The 19,351-nt window shown below is 36.8% G+C and overlaps 1 protein-coding gene across 3 annotated transcripts in view; it reads right to left on the bottom strand.

The window, feature by feature from the left end:
- Positions 1-230: 230 nt before the first annotated feature.
- gabra1 (gamma-aminobutyric acid type A receptor subunit alpha1) overlaps positions 231-19,351 on the bottom strand; it is a 41,864-nt gene continuing 22,743 nt past the window's right edge. For all 3 annotated transcript variants that reach the window (XM_055180322.2, XM_055180323.2, XM_055180324.2), the window contains exons 9-10: positions 5,336-5,538; positions 231-3,732 (exon numbers count right to left, since the gene is read on the bottom strand). In XM_055180322.2, coding sequence (XP_055036297.1) covers positions 3,415-3,732; positions 5,336-5,538 — 521 coding nt within the window. In that variant the 3' untranslated portion in view covers positions 231-3,414. The remainder of the gene's footprint in view (positions 3,733-5,335; positions 5,539-19,351) is intronic.

The raw sequence follows: 19,351 nt of genomic DNA, 5'->3' as shown, positions 1-19,351 counted from the left end.
GATATACAGATTCAGATATTACATTAGATTGCTTTAATGGAAATTAGACTGACCACTGAAATCATTACATTTTACAGCATTCTGACTATAAGTCTCTAACTTCCCTTTATCTTAATTACACATATTACAGTAGATTTTAAATGATGATGACTGAGATTGGATATCTGCAAAAGCATATGAATGTCTATCGGTCAGAAGACAATAATGTAAAATAAATGACAAAACATGAGTGTAATTTGACATTATTCAATTTCCTTTTATTTTATGACTAATGAAAAGAATCAAATTCTACAGGGCCATAACATTAAGAAAGCAAACATTTACAAAGACGATAGCCATTTCCTAGTGTACAAAACAGCATAAATCATATTTGACCTCTGGACTTTCTGTGTTTCTATTTGTGTCTGTCATATCTTCACACATATTCTTCCTTTAAGATGAGTTAGTTCACTGAAATTTTTCCAAGCATTCATTCATCATTTCATTTTTTTGTTTAATGTAAGGAAAATCCAAAAGTTAATTCACTCTCATAATCTGGTATGCATATGAAGTGCTATAATCTGCCATAAAAATAAAACTATTAATTGTAAATGCTTTACTTATAACATAGATGATTAAAATATTAGATGCATATAAAATATTATTCATTCAATTAGAATTAATTTATTAATTATTGTGGAAAACAGAAGAACTACAAGCTAGAATAGAATAGAATAATAACTGAATTATTTTTGTTTCAGTCTTTATTTTATTGCCATAATGCCATGTCACTTAAATGGATTATGTCATGCCTGTACCACCAATCTTGAAGAAAACACATTTCTATTTTTTAATGGCAAAGTAAGGTGCAAAGTTGACCATCTTTCTACAATATTTTTTAAAATGTTACAGAATGAGAGGCAAATAATGTGTCAAAGCTATTCTTGCATAGCACAAAGCTGACTACATAAATGTCAAATATGCCTTTATGTGCAAAATGCATAACAAGAGGTACAAATGAATAGTTTTGTCTTAAAAAAAAAGAATTAAAAATATAAATGCAGTATATTTTCTCTCTCTCTCTTTCTTGAGTTGAAATCCCAATATATTTTTAACTGTACTGCCTTCACTGAAGTCTGGCTCCAAAAGAACCCATTAATGTGCATACTGTTGATCACAATCAGTGATCAGTCAACACAATCCCCAACACTATCCAAAATAGGTCTTTGTCATGATCAAAGACTCAAATCAAATATTTATATATATCGTATACACCAGATGATGTGCCAGAAACATCCACATCCAATGACATATCCCAACATTTTGTGTTAACTTTAAAAAGAAAAAGCTATGTAAACACAGTAGAAACCGAACAAATTGAGTAAAACATTGGGACACTGGAAAGAACAAAAGCTTCATATGTTTTAGGCATACATGAAATAATAATGGAAGTTCACCAAAATGTCGTGCCTCTTATCGTTTCGACCACAAAAGCCCTTACTAATCTATATTGCTACATCAAAGTAATGTATGTAATGTTAAAGTCCCTCATTTAAAATCAACTTCTTGTCCCTCAAGGGTCCAAAAATAGACAGGTATACTTTACAAGTTTGGTTTCTTTTCAATGGGTGCTTATAGAGCGACTGACATCATGCCACAAACAAAGAAATTTGGCATTGTTATAGCACTACAAGACGTATGTGTGTGGAACAGTGTATTCGCCTACCTGGCTAATATTATTTTGACACGTTTTCTTCAACAAGCAGTGACAGATTTGTCTGCAATGAAATATGTTTACTTTCTAATGGCATGTGAGACAAAAGGCAGTGTAGCTGATTTTCTGAGTGATGTTTTTGAACGACTGCCCAGATAACCAAGCAAACAAGGATCTGAGATCAGAGCGCCTTATACTGTAGGTACCTTTTCAATTTGCAAATATAGACAAGGCACTCTTGACCTTCTTAAACTCTCGATTGAATGTGACGCCTAGTCACATAACCCTAGTCTTCATATCATGTGTGCACCAACCGTAAAGTCTGTCACAAAAACCATTAACCAACATACAGAATAAAGAAGAATTTAATGCTAAATATATAAAATCGCATTCCAACATCAAGACAATAGTTTACATTCTTTCTAAGTGTCTACTGCAGTCCATCCTCAAAATGTGTCGTGTGTGCAAATGTACAAACATACTGGTTTTTATTTACGTATATTTGCACACACTTAATCATCAAAAGGTAAATCCAAAACTCGTGTCTAGTGGATTAAGAGATCATTTACAGTATATACCCGAATGTGTTGCACAACTTGAAACACAACCGTCTCTCTCTCTCTTTCCGAGTGTGTGTATGTGTGTGTTAAGCACTGAGTTTGTGCCTTGTAGTTACAATTAGCAAAGCTCAAAATTATACTGACATCTCTAACACTTTATATATTTACATAAAAACTAAATAAATACTATGCTTTATGATATACACAATAGTCTATGAATTTCTCTACATTTTTTATATTCATGAGTAAATGATTCTTTTATCCCACCAAGACGCTTTATTGCTGTTAATGGAATCCTATATAAGAATAAAGGATAAAATAATATCCAGAACAAAGAAAATACAGTCTAAGTAATCACGTGACTGTGATTGTAGGTAGCATCGTTTCAAATCAAGCTGTTGATAGGGTACAGAAACGGATAAGCTTCCCCATGCAAACTGAACGAGTTGAATACATAAACTCATATACCGCAAAATCTTCGTTTGATGTTAAGAGCAACAAATGCAAGAAATAGTTCAGTCATCTACCTTCATGTCATTCCAAAGCCATATGCTGTTATTTTTCTATGAAGCATGAGTGCAGTTGGGTGAGAAGTCTGTTTGCAGCTCTTTTTATACAACGACAGTTCAGTGTGACTAATGATGTCAAGCTCCCAAAGGATTTCTAATACAATGAAGTCACAACTTTAATGCTGCTTTGTATTTTTCATCCATTTTGGAGTTCGTGTGAACCGTGAGTTACGATACATTACAAAGGAAATTTTTTGTGAATTGACTTGAAGGTAAGAAGTGTTCACTACAAAACTAGCTAAGTAAATGCGATCATTTTCGTGTGTTTCAAGAAAATACAATATACAGGTTTAGAATGACATGAGTATAGGTAAACATTAACAATTTTAATGTGCATTTTCTCAAATAGTATATACTGTGTTGTGTCTGTGTGTATATTATATAGTAAGAGTTCCCTTTCAATACAATGGTTATAACGCAGACCCCCTCTTTTTCATTTAGGAAGATATGTTACATATGTTGACACAATTTCAGAATGGGAGCTTGACTATCATTGAAACAAATTTGTGACAGATAGTTTCCTTTTACTTTTTTTGTAACTGTAAAGACAGCAGATGAACCAATGAAATAAAACAAAGAACATGATATAGAATTAGTGGGGTTGTAGGGCACCCTGTATTTTGGGCTTTTTATTCAAGTAAGTCGCCCAGTACACCAGGTTAAAGGTTCCGAAGAGCAGTGGAAAGGCTATTCTGGCAATCCTATCAATCTTGCTCACGCTGTTGAAGGTCTTCTTGGCCTCGGGTGGCTTGGGTTTGGGCTCTTCCTTGGGTTCGGTTGGGGGAGGGGGGGCACTTTTAGCAATAGTTGCCAAGCCAGGGTCTCTGGCAATGTTAGGGGCAAAAGATGTGGCCGTTGCAGCGGTGTAGGTGTTGTTCTTCTTCAATAAGGACTCCTTCTTCTTCTTTTGCTGCAAAGGAGGTCAAGAATCACATCACTGACTGGAACTAATGCAGGGGTTTGCTGTTACATAACCTATATTAGGATGCATTAAAGAGTAATCAAGTCTGTTTGCCTACAACACCCAGAAGCAGTTCACGTACAAATAAAAATCCTGTCATCACCATTTACAACAACGTTCTTTATCACTAGTTTTCTTTAGTGGAACATAAAGATGTTTCACGGTACATTCACACGGGCCCTAAGAGTTAACGATTCTCATTTAGGGGAGAGCGGGAGCGAAAGTAAAACTTTTTTTGAGGTAAAGCGTTTGGATTTATTTTGCTTTATTATTGGATTTTTCTTGTTCGCTGTTTTTTTAGTGCAAGATCTGGCAACACTGAGCAGCAAACGCTCGTGCCTCTGTCATTTTCTGCACCGCGCATACAGAAGACTTTTTCCCCTTCTAGGAATTTATTTGTTCGGAAGAAAGACTTGTCATGTCCATGATGCACGTTTAAACACTTTATTACCTACTAGTTGTTCACTATGCAAAGTTTTTGTAAATGCAGTTGTCACTACCTGCATTTTACGGGATGTAATGCGGTTGGAGAAAGCGGTTGTTAGTCCTGTAAATTACTGAACTGTGTGTGTACAGAACAGAATTAAGCATTAAAAGTTGAAGTGACAAACAAATTAATATGCAGTGTGTACAGGATGCCATGCTCATTTGGGTGCACATTTTCAAGATGTGACCTCATGTTACTAGTGGTTGAATGGTATGCTAACTGTAACAACTTCAACCTGATCTCACAAATTTTTTGCTAATTTTTCCGTGGCATTCTCACGGATCTCCGCATTTTTCCGTGACCCTGCCACGGACTGTCTTTTTCCGTGGCATTCTCACGGATTGGTTACTCAACTGTTTTGTCCTATTTTCCTACCATTTTTGCTTCGGTTTAGGGTTAGATTTACATGAAATGACATCCTTACCCAATCCCAACTCTAACCCCAACGCCAGGCAACAATTGTTTAAAGTTTAGAAAATATAAAAGAATAAATCAGAAAAATAGTATAAACCAATATTTAAAGTGACATACTAATGCAAACACCAAATCTAACCCTAAACCGAAGCGAAAATGGTTTGAAAATAGGAAAAAGCAGTCCGTGAGAATGCCACAAAATTCCATGACTATCCCACAGAACTTTGTGAGATCATGTTGAACAACTTTATCTCGCGGCTCAACAATTTTACCTCCTACCGACCAAAATGCAAAGTACTTCCAGACATGGCTTTTTAGATTTTGGGGGGTTAAAATCGCTTTCTCTGCTGCGGTCGACTTTCTGCCATCTTCCATGCAAGACGCATCAACTTTCAACAGTGTAGCAGATAGTGACCTGTCCCTGAACAAGACAGCCCTAGATTTGACAAAGCTATAACATGCCTTTAGGAGACCGTGAATGAATGTAAGTCACATGGACTAGTTTAATGGTATATTACTGGTGCTTTTTTGTTCGTGTTGGCTTAGCAGGATAAAATGTTAATTATAGGAAACAGTGACTTGAACATTTTTGAAAATATCTTGAAAATATTTTATAAAACCATACAAGTTTGAGGTATACAATGACTTTACCTTTTCTGGCACCACACTTTTTCCATCCCAGGCGTAACCCCTCTTTGTGAAGTAGTTTACCGTGGCAAACTCAATGAGAGCCGAGAAGACAAAGGCGTAGCATACGGCAATGAACCAGTCCATGGCTGTGGCGTAGGCCACTTTTGGGAGAGAATTTCTAGCGCTGATACTCAGGGTTGTCATGGTCAGAACAGTGGTCACTCCTGCAATGAACAAAAAGTATGGAAAAATTTAGCAGTCAGCAGTTATTTCTTCAACTAATCTTGGCATTAGATGACAACCTCCCACCAATCCAACAGACCGTCCACAGTCTGGAAATCCTGTTAGTCTAAATGCACTCTAATGCTTTTTGTTCTTGCATAATTGTAAATGTAATATTAATAATCAATGGTCTGCAGAGACTGACATATTGAGCTCTTCTTAGCTCTTTATTGTGGGTCTTATCCATAATTAGCCCCTACATGCCACTTTAAATTAAAATCAACTTTAACTGGCTTCCTTACCCATCAATCAGACAATTACTTTGTGTAAGCAGTTCTTTGCCAAAATAAACTGCATAGTATGCCAACGTTTATGTCACATTTCAAAGGTCTGGCCTCCCAGCCACAAAAATTAAATGTTAGTTTGCTACAAATATGCAAAGTCTGTTTAAAAGTAACTGACCGATTTTGTAATATTTAGCTGATAAACAACCAAGATCCATATTTCTTTAAAATGGCACCTCATCACCATAAACATGGTAACTGGATGCTAGGGGTGTAACGATACTCTGTATTCAGTGAGAATCCCCTAGCTTCCCATCCCTGCTGCCCAGCCAGGCAGAAAGAGCACATTAAAATTACTTATAATAAAAGTAGCTTTTAAATTAAGGATTGATTTTATCCTGAAAACATATTTTATTATTAAACCACAAAGACACATCATGTTTAATGTTTATATTGTATGTGTGACCAGAAATCGATAGCGTCTGGCAGCCATCTTTTATCATAACATTCAGAGAAACAAATAAAACTGCATATAGACATCAAGTGTTAGGCATATGACATATCTGTAAGAATATGTAGAATACGGGAAAACATCCATATCGTGCTGTGAACCCACAATCGTCTTTCAACATAACCTTAAAGGATGAGATGAAGGGCAATGGCTTTTTATGCATTACATGGGCGAGTAAGAGCAAGCAATGCACATAAAACAAAACAAAGTTATACAATATGTCTTTTAATAATATATATGCAGGGGGGTGAAGTAACAAGCTACAAATGCTCTCGTTACTGTAATGACTTTTTTTCAGGAATTATACTAAGTGTACTTTTATTTGAGTACATTTTAAATTACTGCCCTACTTTTCACTCGACTTGTCATTTCTAAACACGTTACATTTTTCTGCCATTGCACTTGGTTAGGGGAGAATAATTTTTATTCAAATCAAATCACGCAGGGCAAAAGGTGTGTACGACTTACCGCACCGCTGCACAGACCGATCGGTGCATAACAAAGATAAACGCAAGAGCAGACTGTTTCGTATGCTTTGGCTCACTGTACTTCGATGTCATACACATCTAAACCTGCGACCTCAGCTGGTGCCAGAAAACTTATTTTAATCATGGAGGAGGGAGTATGAGGGGAAAAATTTGGTGGATGCTTCTAGACTTAATGCAGAACACCCATGGCCGCACCCAAAAAAGTTTTTGTGATGAAGATAAAGAAGGGTAATTACGGTCTGTGATATGTCAAGTCAGCTTTGCTTGCCTAAACAATTTAAAATAATTTGACATTAAAGTGGAATAAACATATTGAGGTGAGATTTCTGTATGTATTTATGTGTTTATGTATGTATGTATAACACACCTTGTTAGCTAGAGATTACATTATTGATGTTACATAGTGCTTTAGCTCGTCATCTTAGTCAGTACATTAAAGCGATACTCCAGCCAAATATAAAAATTACCCCGCAATGCACTCACTCATAAGCAATCCAAGATAGCTTTGTCCATCATCAAATGTTATTTAAGTAAATGTCCTTGCTTTTCCAAGCTTATAATGGGAGAAAATAGAGATCAGGGAACAACTTTGAAGTGATCTATCTTTCACAGAAATAATCCACACACCTCCAATTTCACAGATAGTCTATCTATGCATTAAACTTTCATTATGGTTGTACTTCTGCCAATGTTGCAGATAAATGCTAGATTACTCCCTCTAGCATTCAATTTAGATTAGGTTGAATGTTAATGTAGAATATCATGTAAATTTGCCACGAGGAGAGCTCTCTTTTATGCGGAGCACAGTACACCATAACAATGGGATATTAATGAACTTCCTCATTGTAAGGACATTAGTTACATTATGTGGTTTATGGGCAATGAATAAATGAGATCCAAAGTTAAATCATACTATTAAACTCAAATGTACCTCTCGTCTTATTGTGTCACAAAGTAAGATATGCATGGCAACAAGACAGATGGTACTGTAAAAAGCACATAAATCCTACTGTCATTCTTTTTACCTTTGTTTTTATTTGAAATGAAATATTAAGAAAAGGCCAACAAATACAGACATGCAATCTAATATTGTAGATACAGCCTTAAAGTGTTTTAATATGTAAAGTATGGCCATCAGTCACTTTTACACGTGTCAAATAAAGTGAAGGACATGCATGCGTGATCATGTTTGCTTAGAGGTTCATCATTTACAAAACAGATATAAATTCATTCACTTTGTTCACAAATGAAAGGTCTCTTTCAAAATCAGATCACCAGGTGTGTTCGACTTCATTTTATGCTACATCAACCGATCGAAGTCTGATTTGAAGCAATGCATTTTAGTTAAAATTTTTGACCGTGTCACATCACTGTAACATGTGCCGTCAAAATATTGCATTACTGCTGATGACAATTAACCATGAACCCCAACAACAACAACCGTTTTTTCATCTTTATTCTGACACCTTTAGTTCCACAGACTATCACTAATCCAATTTTTATAATTCAGGGCTCAAAATTAACTTTTTTATTTGGTAGCACTGGTGCTCCCAACTTTAAAGAGTTAGGAGCGACAGCAAAAATTTAGGCGCATCCATCAAAAAAATTTAAAAGCACCACAACTACAATGTAAATGTTAATAGATTTATTTTATTAAAAATAAAACACTACCACCGGGCTTTACACGTCCTATGGCCAGCATTTAAAAGTTGGTCTTCTATTTTATTTTATTTTATTTTTTGCTGCATAAATTCCTAAATTAATACCCAAATGCTGTTGAAATAGTATTGCAGCAATAATAATTTAACAATTACAGGTAACATGATTAAGATTACAAAGAAAATCTAGCAAACACGTAAAACACTGATTAATTGTGACATTACAAAAGTGACCCTAATATAGAAGGCTAATATATATTGGTATTGATAACTGCATTACCAGGATACTTTTACTAAAATAGGCAATGTTTTAAAAAATACAACAAAAACATACCATCAGCATTGTCGTATTCCACAGCAACATGGACCACAAGGATGTTTGTCGAATGTCCATTCACCAGCGCATGTGCACATACACCATCAAACACACTTTGACAGACAGGTCGGTGTCTCCATCAATAATAAACACATTTGTCATGACACGTCTTGTGTTTTTGGCACTTTTGCCATGTTTAAGCAAGGTACGTCTGGCCCTTAAAATGTTTTGATTCCGCCATTAATGCCGTTTTACAGGATTTACAGTAAACACAGTAAGTTACATTTTCATAGCGGAGACACTCGAAATCTTTAAGCCACTCTCTCTGAAAGGTTTAACGTCAACTCGTATTTTCCGGTGGTGGAGTAACATTTGAATCCGGATCGTCGTCAAAAAATACAGTAATAGCCTTGGGTGTAATCGGCTCGCTTTCGTCATGCTCGCGACGCGTTCGTCTTTTCACATTTCCGCGCTTCACGGCAACAAGGAATGACTGATTAGCCAATCTGCAGTCTTCATTAAACGCAAGAACTTAATGGTGAAATTTGATTGGTTATGTATCGTTGGAGAGAACACTGAACCTGGGACAGCGCCAGCACGCAGGATCACAATCAACTCGCGTCACAACAAAATGGGCAGTCGCACAAATGCTCCCAAATATATTTTAAGGTCGCACAGATTAAATTTCGGTCGCATATGCGACCAAAATGGTCGCAATTTTGAGCCCTGTAATTGTTAAAATATATTTTCATGTTATCTTAATATTAATCCAAATGAATAAGCAATGCTAATGCAAATACTAAATTACACAAGCAGAAAGTGTCAGACAAACAACAAATCTCATGAATCGGAAAAAGCAGGCAGAGTCGTATTAAACAGACCCGCTGACTAGTTTAGCAAATGGAGGTTTCAAAATGTTGCACTCCCACTGGCATACAAGAGGCCCCGCAGCCCAAATTATGAGGCAATTGTATTATAGTTAGATTTGCTGATTTACCTAGACCAACTGTATTTCTAATAAAAGCTGCATTATAGCAGCAGATACACTTTGGGTTTAAAAAGACTTTATGCAATAAACAAATTGGTAAAAAACAATGTTGCATGCACTCCATTGCTTGATTATTGATAAGCGGTGTACTGCAGACAAGATGTTATGTTTACTGTTATGTACATTGTCAATTGGCAACAAAAAACATTGTATTGTTGAACCATTTTAAACTCAAACTGTACCATTATATTTTATTAAATATGTTATTACTGCTATTTCTCCTGAACAACAGCAGCTTTTCTTTGCCAAGGACTACACAAGAGCCCGTCTGTCTAACATGTAAAGGAAGCGACACAATTCAGCTTTGTTTCCAGGCAGACCATTAAAGAGTTTCACGTTTCACAGAAATCCTATATAATTCAACAGATTATGACTTTGAGACTCTAAATTGGTTCAATTTGTGTGTCACTTACACACGGACTGTTTGCTGAACGTCTGATCCATGTGATGTCTGAGGCTGAGACTAACAAGCTTCTTCCACTCCTAAATCTAGCATTGGCCCTAAAACTAATGCTACAATCTGACTGATTATTAGAAATGTTGCTCCAGGATCAGAAATGATGTTTATCCACTTTCTAATTTGTAAAATCCCATTCACGCAGGATTTTGATTCATTCTTTTCACTCAGACTTTTCAATCCAATCAAAAAGATTTGTTCGGATTTGTTTAGTGTTTATGCAGACCACTGCTTTTCAAATAGGAATTATCCAAAGAACAGTTTGAAGACAGAACAGTCAAAACAAATATTTTGTGTGTTTATTTTAAACAGAAGATCCCAAAGAAATCTGAATAACCAACGTGATCTCATTAGGAATACGTGTGTATTTTTACATAAAGTGTGGTTGTACCACACCTACATTTACTTAGGTTTTAATACACACTGAAACATATAATAAACGCGTTGACATGACGTACATGTTAATCATTTACATATTAACAGCTCTACAGACGTACAGATTGTATCCCTATTCATAAATATTAACATTGTGGGCATTGTCATTTCTTACTAGTATTAATGGCATGTTTTCAGACAGTTTGAATAAAATGTTCATGACTTTTAGAGAAAACATAATATTAAACAAGACTACACTTTAACACCTAAAAATGAATAAAACATTTAATCATTTTGTAATATTTAGTTTGTTTCCCATGACACAAAAAAGACGTTTTCTTAATGTAAGTCTTACTGTAAATGATAACACCTTTAAAATTTGTAAAGTGAATGTGAAGTATGGTTACCCTAATTCAAAATAAATGTGTATTTAACCCATCCAGTGAGTAGTGAACACAAACAACCAGATCAGCATGCAGACACTTACTACCACAGTTGTTTATGAGATTTAAACCCACAACCTTCGGTTTAGAAGTCTGACTCTCTAACCATGAGACCACAACTCTCCCCAGACCATGACTGTGTTGGAGAAAATGATTTTATTATCATTTATAGATGTGTTTCTTTTTAATAGATGTATTTTTATTAAGGTTTTCTCTGTAATAGAAAACAAACTATGTTTTGCATTCTTTCTTTTAGCCACATAGATAGGAGAAGAGCACAAGCTGTACTTTGTGGTTTTGACACCTCCACCTCCAGTTCAGGGTGGTGGAAAGTTGTTTATCTGTTTCGAACTCAGCTCTTACCTATGTCTGGTTTTTTGGATGTTTTCAGATGTGTGTGTGTATGTGTTAAAAATCCATGACGTATGTTGTCTTGCACTTATCTTTTTGGGTGTCAACCCATCTTATAAAAAGAGCTTGCAGACAAAGAATCGGAGAGAGACAGCTTGAGTATTTCTTGATGAGAAATCTCTCTGGTTCTTTCCCTCGCGAGTGATTTAAACCTGAATTCTTGGTCTGACGTGTCTTAATTATTGTTAAGGTAATTTGAATAAACCTAACATTTTGGTCCTTCGAGCCGGATTCCAACATACCCGGAGATCAGCAGTGGAGGAGACAAGCCGAAGCCCGACGTCGGCCGAATTCGTCTAAGAGTTCGAAGCAAAGCCCTGGGAGGTGAGAATTCCTCGCCAGGCCGGCATTTAGGTTTCCTCTGCTGATGATCCCGGATTGACGGAATTCGAAGCAAGACACAAATCAGGCGCAGTGAATTGGGTAAGTTGCTTTATTGGTATTTTAATTGGTGGTTAGAGGCCCCAATAATCGTGGGTTAGAGGCCCCGGGAACTGTTGAACAGCTGAGGGTTAGAGGCCCCAGAAGCTGGATTGGTGGTTAGAGTCCCCAATTTGTATGGGTTAGAGTCCCAGATAACAGTCGAATAGCCAAAAGAGGGTTAGAGGCCCCAAGAGCTAAAATCCCGAAATTCAAATTTACTGAAGAAGTGTTTATCCAATAATCGTGGGTTAGAGGCCCCGGGAACTGTTGAACAGCTGAGGGTTAGAGGCCCCAGAAGCTGGATTGGTGGTTAGAGTCCCCAATTTGTATGGGTTAGAGTCCCAGATAACAGTCGAATAGCCAAAAGAGGGTTAGAGGCCCCAAGAGCTAAAATCCCGAAATTCAAATTTACTGAAGAAGTGTTTATCCAATAATCGTGGGTTAGAGGCCCCGGGAACTGTTGAACAGCTGAGGGTTAGATGCCCAAGATGCTGAATTGGTGGTTAGAGTCCCCAATGTTTCTGGGTTAGAGTCCCAAATAACAGTCGAACAGCCAGAGGGTTAGAGTCCCCAAGAGCTAAAATCCCGAAATTTTTTATTTTACTGTAGTGAAGTGTTTATTCTGTTTTTTTATTGATTTTGTTTTGAAATAAGACTAGGGGATCCTGAAGTATCGCCCCAAAAGTAGACCCTGAAGTGTTTACTGAAAGAATAGACCCTGAAGTGTTTATTCTGTTTTTTTTAAGGGAATCCTGAAGTATTGCCCTGTTGATAGTAAATCCTGAAGTATTTACTGAGTGTTGTAAACCCAGAAGTGTTTACTGAGAAATTGTTGAGAATAAACCCTGAAGTGTTTATTCTACTGTATTTTTGCTGTGTTTTTGCTGCGTTATTTGCTGTGTATATGTTTGTGATGTGCTCAGTGTGCTGGAAATCTAGCGGTGTTAACAAACCAGTTGTACGCTGAAGTAGGCACATTGAGTGATTTTTTTATCTGTGAATCGAAAGTTGTATTGTTGCATTGTTGTATTGCAATTTGAATCCCCGGGGATCGCTAATTGTATGTGTGTGATCGAATAATAGGTTATGATTCTGAATAATTTAGGATCGCTAATGATTTTAGATTGAGTAATAATTTGTGATTGCGTGGATCGAGTAATAATTTGAGAAAATGAGAAATTGTTGTGGATGTTTTAAGAATGATGAATAATTAATATAGTGTATACTAATATATAATATATAGTATAGAATATTTCAGAATGTAAAATCAGAATGTGAGGTATATGAAGAAGTGGAAAAAGAAATATCAATGCTTAGGGAAGTTAAATGTAGAAAAGTGCAAAAAGTTTGTTGAAAATTTAGAGATGAAAGCAATGTTTAAAACAGGAAAAGTCAAACCAGAACGAGAAATATTAAGTGCAAGAGAATGGTTTGAAGGAAGTGTTAGAAGACAAGAAGGTATAAACAGAAAAAAGTATAGAATGATGGATAAAAGTTTAAAAATAATGGTGGTGTGTAGACAGGAAAACAATAAAACAACCCCTGTAGTACGCACAACGCTGCTGGAGCCAGATCGAATCCCGTCCCCTGAAGCCTTAGCACATGTTATATATCAATCATATGCAGGGGCAAGAGCAGATTTAGACAAAATGATTAATAGAGCTCCCCAGTATTATAATACCATAACAGCGTGGCTCAGCAGAAGAGTAACATGATCAACACCTTTAAAGATGTGAGAAATCTAGAGGAAGCACAAGATCTTTTGCAAATAGTTGCATTAAAAGAGGAAGTTCAGTGGACAATGAAAGTGAATGGTGCTTTCGATAAGATCAAACAAGAATCAGTTTCTTCCACTGTGTTTAGCTTTAATTGATTGCACTAAACAATTTGTGCAAATCGTAGTTGAAAAATGAAATTAATGGCTTCTGTGTTGTTACAAAAGCATGGCACAAAGTTAGGACCTGTAGATTTTTATTCTAAGAAGTTAAATATGGTATGGTATACCAGCACTACCACCCTGTACAAGCAGTTTGTGCAGCAGCAATGGGTGTAGAAGTATTAGCTGAAATTATTTTATTTCACCATTTGACATTTACATACGCTGTAGATACTTTAATTTTAAAAAACCTAAACTGAAGTTCTTATCACCTGCTCGACATATGTCTTGTATCACCGTGCTAATCTCACAACCACACATTCCCATTCAGAGGTGTAATACACTAAACCCAGCAATTGTAGGAGAACCTCGTTGTTGTATTGAACTAACAGATCAATTGGTTTTGGCCAGACCAGATCTAAAAGACCAACCATTAGAAGAAGGAGAAGTGTGGTTTGTAGATGGTTCGTGTTATAAAGATAGAGCAGGCAAAACTATCAAAGGATATGCTGTGGTTAGCTCAGACCGAATTATAAAAGCCAGACAGTTGCTAAATAAATATTCAGCACAAGCTGCAGAGAAATAATAGCTTTGAAAAAGAGCATGTCTTTTGGGAAAAAGGCCAATCATTAACTGTCCAACCAGTTGTCAGTAAGCCTTTTTTTTTTTTTTTTTGTTAAATTTTTTTTGTTGTTGTTGTTTTTGTTTTTTGTTTAGTCGTGTATTTGTTGTTTTTTGATTTGCAAAACAATGGGAACGGAGAGGTATGAAGACCTCTACGAGAAAGTCAATAACTGATAATTAATTGTTTGAGCCATGGGCTTTGCCAATGTCTCAACAGGAGGGAGTATAAAGTAATAGATGAACATTTTATAATCTATGGATTTAATTACTACTAAAAAATTTTTTTGTAAAAGCATGTACCATATGCATAAAGCATAATGCACAAGGAAATGTTAGAGTACTCAGAGGTAAATTCCCGGAACCAGAATACCCTTTTCAGAATTTTTGTATGGACTTCATTGAATTGAATCAGAGTGGTCCATACAAATACTGATTGCATTCCTGAGAAAATATATAGTAACAATGGTGCCCATTTTGTGAATGAGGTAATAAAGAGCAACAACCTAGATATCATTTTAAAGAATCATTGTGCATATCATCCACAAATTGCAGGACTGGTGAAATAAATAAATGTCACGGTAAAAGAATAGGGAAAAAATAAATAAATAAAATAAATGTATGGATGAAACTGTATTGTTTTAGTGAAGTTATATATCAGAATAACTCTAACTGTGAAATGACGTACTCCATTAGAGATAAGTTTTGGAATGTCCCTGCTAACCTCCTCTTTGCAGAAGAATGAAGAAGAATAAAACTTTAGTGATTATTTAAAAGCAATTTTTTCTAAATGAGAAGTGTTATAAGCAAACATACTGCCAGATTTTCTTCTCTCTCTGTCATACAGGAAGCAGCTGTCCAGCCAGGTGACTACATCTTAATCAAAGTCATCAAACGAAAAACTGGTCCAGCTCGAAGTGGGAAGGATCTTATCAAGTTCTTATAACCACACCAACAGCAGTAAAGATTGCAGAAAGACCTTCGTGGATACATCTCAGCCACATCAAGAAACAGTTGGTTTGTTCTGTTCAGGACAGTGAAGTTGTTGTTTAGTTAATCTAGGTAAGAGAAGTGTGGGTAAGTGAGTGGACCCGGAAGACTGTTTTTGTGACCCCTGTTTATTTTTCACGGGAGCAAGGGAAGTTTAACCTAGAAGATATTGTAGGTAAAATTAGTTAGCACTGTCCTGTCTACACAGAACAGAAGAAATGGCTGATTTTCTGAAAATAATCATTGTGTGTGATTCTAGCAACCATGCTGGTGTGTGAGACCCCGCCTGGCTGGACGAAGCAAGAGAAGCAGGATGAGCTTAAGAGAAAGGAGAGAGGCAAGTGGCAGCAGATTAAAGAAGGAAAGTATCAGAACACCTACGAGATCAACATGTGGTATCGGTATGCAAAGTACACGGCTTTAAGTAGAAACCACACAAACTGTTATGTCTGTTCAAAAAAGCCCAAGTCAGGAATGAATCTGCATGTAGTTCCTGAACCCGTGATAGATGTTTCTGGCCGGTTTCCTGAATGTCTGGTATCAGCTTATTCACTGCAGTTTCTTAACATGACTTTGCAAAACCGCCTGCCACCTCCTGTGGATATTAAGAAACTGACTTTTAAGAACTCTATGAGCCTAACGTTTAATGTTAGTGATAAAATGTACGTTCCAGTCTACGTTCCTCCAAGTGCACAATTTATTTGTTATGAGAACACTGTGACTTTGGGAGATGAGATTTATCCTGGAAAAGTGCCCAAACAGAACTGTAAGCGCATATTCATGCCTTGTACAAAATAAATCAGGACATTTTAGACAATCCGAAGCTAACAGAGGAGTTGTGTGTACAAATTATTTCAACGCACCCAATGCCATGGGAACCACCCCACAGATGAACTTTGTGTGGTTGTGTGGCTTAGACATTTATCATCATCTTTCTACTGGGTGGAAGGGCCGGTGTGCCCCGCCCTGCCAACAGATCACTCTTTCATCATCACCGCGAAGGACGCTCAACATCGCACCAAACGAGATCTCTACAAGAAACAGGACTCCCTGTGGGGAACGGATGTACCCAACGACCACAAGCTATGGTCCAACGGTCAGAAAGTTGGACTTGCTCTTTTTCCTTGGCTAGGAACTGGAAAACCTATGCTGAGAATGGAAACCATTGACTGTCGATTTTAGGTATTTCTTAATAGTACCACGGCAGCATTGAAAGATATCAAAGAAGAATTAACAGCCTATGCATGATGGACAAACGGGCCATTAACAACCTCACCATGCTTCGTGAAGCTGTTGAAAAAGACTATGATACAGCTGATGGTGTCTCCAAATGGTTGTTTGGAGGGTTGTCGGGTAAACGCCTTTTGAAAGTGTGTGTTGTTCCTGATTTGCATGTATCTGAGCTGTGTGTTACCCTGTGTTATGAAATTAATGAGAAAAATGATTCATTCTATGTTTTCAGACATGTATTTTATGGGAAACTTTGCAGTGGATGATGATTATGAAGTATTTTCACGAGTCAATACTTCAGTTAAAACTGATACAATAATATAATGTTTTTGTTTGCTATGTTTTTATTTTTTCCTATTAAAGATAGTTGATTACTAAAGTACATTAGAAGGTAGTGGGGTGTAACTGAAAAAGAAACAGGATAAATGATAAACAGGAGGGAATGTTGGAGAAAATGATTTTATTATCATTTATAGATGTGTTTCTTTTTAATAGATGTATTTTTATTAAGGTTTTCTCTGTAATAGAAAACAAACTATGTTTTGCATTCTTTCTTTTAGCCACATAGATAGGAGAAGAGCACAAGCTGTACTTTGTGGTTTTGACACCTCCACCTCCAGTTCAGGGTGGTGGAAAGTTGTTTATCTGTTTCGAACTCAGCTCTTACCTATGTCTGGTTTTTTGGATGTTTTCAGATGTGTGTGTGTATGTGTTAAAAATCCATGACGTATGTTGTCTTGCACTTATCTTTTTGGGTGTCAACCCATCTTATAAAAAGAGCTTGCAGACAAAGAATCGGAGAGAGACAGCTTGAGTATTTCTTGATGAGAAATCTCTCTGGTTCTTTCCCTCGCGAGTGATTTAAACCTGAATTCTTGGTCTGACGTGTCTTAATTATTGTTAAGGTAATTTGAATAAACCTAACAACTGCGTCTGTGAATAGGGCATTGTGATGATCACGTCTGAATGAAATGTCCCAGCATAATTTTACTCATAGGTGGTGAGAAATGAGCATTTTTATGTGTTATTAGGAAAATGCTGAACGCACTGATTTGTCGAACTGATAAAATTGTATTATGTGCTAATTAAAAAAGTTCTCTGTACAAATCTACTGTACTGCATGTCTTAACAAGAGTGTTTCAAAATTAAAAAAACTATAATTTTCCATCCATTTTCTAATCTGCTGAGCAACACTAATAAGTGTTTCAATCATAGACTGTATAAAAAGATGGACTACGCGACGATTGTAATGATTGTAATTCATTCGATTGTAATGAACTGAACGTAAAATGTCCGAAGATGGTTGTGACATGTTACGCAAAAACGTCACTTTGGAGCCAGGGCATGCACAGAAGGAATCGTCCGTGGAGCCCGGAGGCGGAGCCACTGGATCAAACTTCCGCCCAAACACTTGTGCGTCTGCTTTAACCACGCCCCTTGAACGTCTCATTTGACTGACTTGCTAAAATAAGATAAGTTATAAGTTAAATACAACTTATTTTGTCGGTGTGAAATGACACAAAATAATCGAAAATAATAGTTACATCTTCAATCTTCCCTCAAACCCCAGAGAGTCCGCTCAGAGAAGCTGTCCATCACAAATGTCAATCATAACGACACACCCCATTTCTCTAACATCAAGGCTATGTTTACACGTACATGGTTATTTTGAAAAACGGAGACATTTACCTTTGTTTGAGCCCTTCGTTTGCACGTAAACATAGATTTCGCCTCTGAAACCGATTCTTTCTAAAAACTCTGGCCAAAGTGGATATTTTGAGAACCTTCGTTTGCATGCTTGCATGTAAAAGCTGCTCCGTTTTGTCGAGAAGCAGAGAAGAGTGCTCTGAGGTCAGCAATTTTACTTGTGTTCGACTTCATGCGGCGCTGCAAGAACCGACAGGCGGATGAAGTCAACGTAATTTCTAATCGCTCTCGCGGTACTTTGACGTCATCGAACACATACTGCAACAACTCCTCCCTCCAACACGAAGAACCAGTCCGCGTCACCACCGCCGCCGGTGATTGGCTTACGTGGGCTTGAGCTTCTCTTGACGGCATATATGCACGGGGTCGTGTAAATGAATACTTTTCTGAAATTGACATGTGTGCACGATATTATTTTTGAAACCGGAGAGGTTGAAATATCCGTTTATAAAAATAGCGCCCACGTGTAAACGTAGCCCAAATTGCTAGCTAAAATTAAATTGATCAAAGAGGATGGAAAGAGAAAGGAAAAGGAAATCAAGGAGCCCGCAGCTTCACTTTTCAAGATGTACGAGCCTCACCTGGTTTTAATGTGTAGTGTTTGGCCTTCACTCGTTTTTACACAAAATATGTAAAGTGAACAACAAGCATGCCTGCTCTTGCTTGGTCAGAGGTTCATCCTTCACAAAACTGATGTACATTCATTCAGTTCACAAATGAGAGGTCACTTTCGAATTCAAATCACCAGGTCTGTTCGACTTCATTCAATGCTACACCGTCCAATCGGAGTCTGATTTGAAGCAATGCATTTTGGATAAAATGTGTCGCATTACTGTAACATGTGCCTTCGAAATACTACAATACTGATGACAACTGAGCATTAACCACACACCAAAAAAGGTTTTCATCTTTATATAATGTCTTTAGTTCCACAGATTATCACTAATCCAGGGGTGTCAAACTCATTTAAGGTTGAT

This window comes from Misgurnus anguillicaudatus, chromosome 9, assembly GCF_027580225.2.
Source record: "Misgurnus anguillicaudatus chromosome 9, ASM2758022v2, whole genome shotgun sequence".
Classification (NCBI taxonomy): Eukaryota; Metazoa; Chordata; class Actinopteri; order Cypriniformes; family Cobitidae; genus Misgurnus; species Misgurnus anguillicaudatus.
Note: the sequence above shows the minus strand (reverse complement) of the source record. Positions and strands in the feature narration are given on the sequence as shown.